The 2200-nt window shown below is 45.4% G+C and overlaps 1 protein-coding gene across 1 annotated transcript in view; it reads left to right on the forward strand.

Annotated features, from left to right (window-relative positions):
* LOC101863796 (1-phosphatidylinositol 4,5-bisphosphate phosphodiesterase epsilon-1) overlaps positions 1–2200 on the forward strand; it is a gene marked incomplete in the record, with an annotated part of 159988 nt that overhangs the window by 77434 nt on the left and 80354 nt on the right. The window contains 1 exon segment of the mRNA XM_013079213.2: positions 1313–1900. Coding sequence (XP_012934667.1) covers positions 1313–1900 — 588 coding nt within the window.

Below are 2200 nucleotides of genomic sequence, written 5' to 3' on the forward strand. Positions count from 1 at the left end.
CTCTCTCTCTCTCTCTCTCTCTCTCTCTCTCTCTCTCTCCTGAGGGTTTTCACTGCGCTGATCAATGTTTCCAGACTTAATAAATATGAAGAATGTCGGGACCTATTTTCTGTTTGGCTACTGTGTGGTTATGCGATCCCCAGTGACGATGAGCCCTTGTGGGTTTTTTTTAATACTTTTGCTAATCGTCATTCTTGTTGTCCCTTGTTTTTGTGCTGAGGTTTTCACTTGAGCTGCTGCTGTTACTGCTGTTGATGGAATCGGGGGGGGCTACAATACCTGGAAATCATGTAACCTTACTTTGAGTCTGGCCTACTTTGAATTTGAGGTTAAAAAAAAAAAACTCACCAAAAAAAGTCTTATTATAATATCAAGTCGAAGGGTCAAATTAAACGACGTTGACCTCGACAGCTGTCATGGACTTTTGTTTCAGATGGTAGTGGTGTTATTTGAAAGGTTTCTTTTATCGAGCCAGAAGCAAATAGCGAACCTGATTAGCTCTACTGGTATAGTGTCTGCATGTCAACCTAAAAGTCCAGGGTTCAATTCCTGTTAGCGTCAGGTCTTTTCTCCCTATGTTTTCTACACACCATTAGCTTAGGGTAAGTAGGGTCAAGCGCTTGGTCGTCTCGGATAAGGACGAAAAGTTTCAGAGGTCTCATGTGAAAGTTCTGTACGCTTAAGATATCTTAGTTATTCTAAAATCGTAAAGAGTGGACCCTTCGGGCTGACGTCCAGGCATAACACAAACTTAATTTTGACCCAAAACTGGAACCACTAGAGTCAGCAGAAATATGAATAGTACGTTTGAAAACAGCACGTGGCTGCCTATTGAACAGACGATTTTTCTATGTTCATGTATACAGTTAAAACAGCCATGTACGAAAAAGTCAAACTGCACTATGAGATGCATATTGCCGTAGTTACTCCCTACGTCATAGCAGAGATACGAGGGGAAGGAGAAAGAGAAAATCAAAGGGAAGAGATGAATTCAAAATCCGTCGATTGTGACTTTCTGGGGGGGGGGGTGGGAGATTCTCAAACCTCAAGATCAACATGTGGGTGCATTCATCTGTATGTGCTGCAAATAGATTCCGTAAAATGTCGTGTACCGGCACCTGTGGTGTAGTGATTAGGCGCTTCGCTGTCTCATATAGGAGACCCTGATTCGATTTTTGTGTGGGGAGAATATTCGCCGAATGTCTCAGACTTGATGCTGTCCAATATGGCCCTGGCAGGCATTATCAAAGAGTAAAAAGTTAAGTAGTACTAACGTTGATTTCGTAACATGGGTGTATTTTCTCCCAACCAGATCTTGAACCACGGCACCACAATGATCCAGTGGGACGAGGATGCTGGTCGTTCGGGGCTCTGCGTCCTTCGCCTTGAAGCCGACAACGCGACCTTGACCTGGTGTCGACCCGGATGGAGTGCCCTCCGCGGCGTGACGTCACCTCCAGACTTCATCCTCCACTCGGACCAGCCCCACCCCTCCTTACATGTGCTGTGCGCGCGCTACTCCAGCGGGAGTGAGGACAACTACAACTCTTTAGAAGAAGGCTACCTCGACGTTCTTCACATCAAAGAAGTGTACCTGGGCGACGAGACGCTAGACCGCGCCTCCATCAGCAAGAGGCATGGGCTCGAATCCTTGGAGTCTGACCACAACTGTATTACAATCGTGCACGGGAGTAGCTTGTCAGCCAATCACAAGCTCTGGTTTGTGGGCCCTCCGAGCGTGACGCGAGCCTGGTATAGAGGATTGTGCAAGCTGCGGGCAGCTGCGGGCATGCTGAGGAACCAAATGGATAAACGCGTCATGTGGCTCAAGCAGCAGTATCTTCAGCTGTACTACGACGGAGAAAAGTGTCAGGGGCCGACACCAGCTGAAGCTGTGAAGGTGAGTGAGAAAAAAAGCCCACTTGAGAAAAAATTTGACTCAACAGAATTTTGGTTGGCAGCATGGTGTATTCATAACAGTTCCTTTTATACAATTGCTGAGTATTCAATTAAAGGAAAAAAGAAAACATATAAAAAGAAAACAAATAAAAAGAAATCTGTTTTTAGCTTTGATAAACAAATTTTGCTCAGATACACTCCATCGTGCAAAGCCAACTGAAGCAGTGTCGAAGAGAGAGAGATAGAGAAAGAGTAAGAGAGGCAAGAAGGAGAGATAGGAAGAGAGAGAGAGAGAGAGAGA

The sequence above is a fragment of the Aplysia californica genome, unplaced genomic scaffold (assembly GCF_000002075.1).
Source record: "Aplysia californica isolate F4 #8 unplaced genomic scaffold, AplCal3.0 scaffold00044, whole genome shotgun sequence".
Lineage (NCBI taxonomy): Eukaryota > Metazoa > Mollusca > Gastropoda > Aplysiida > Aplysiidae > Aplysia > Aplysia californica.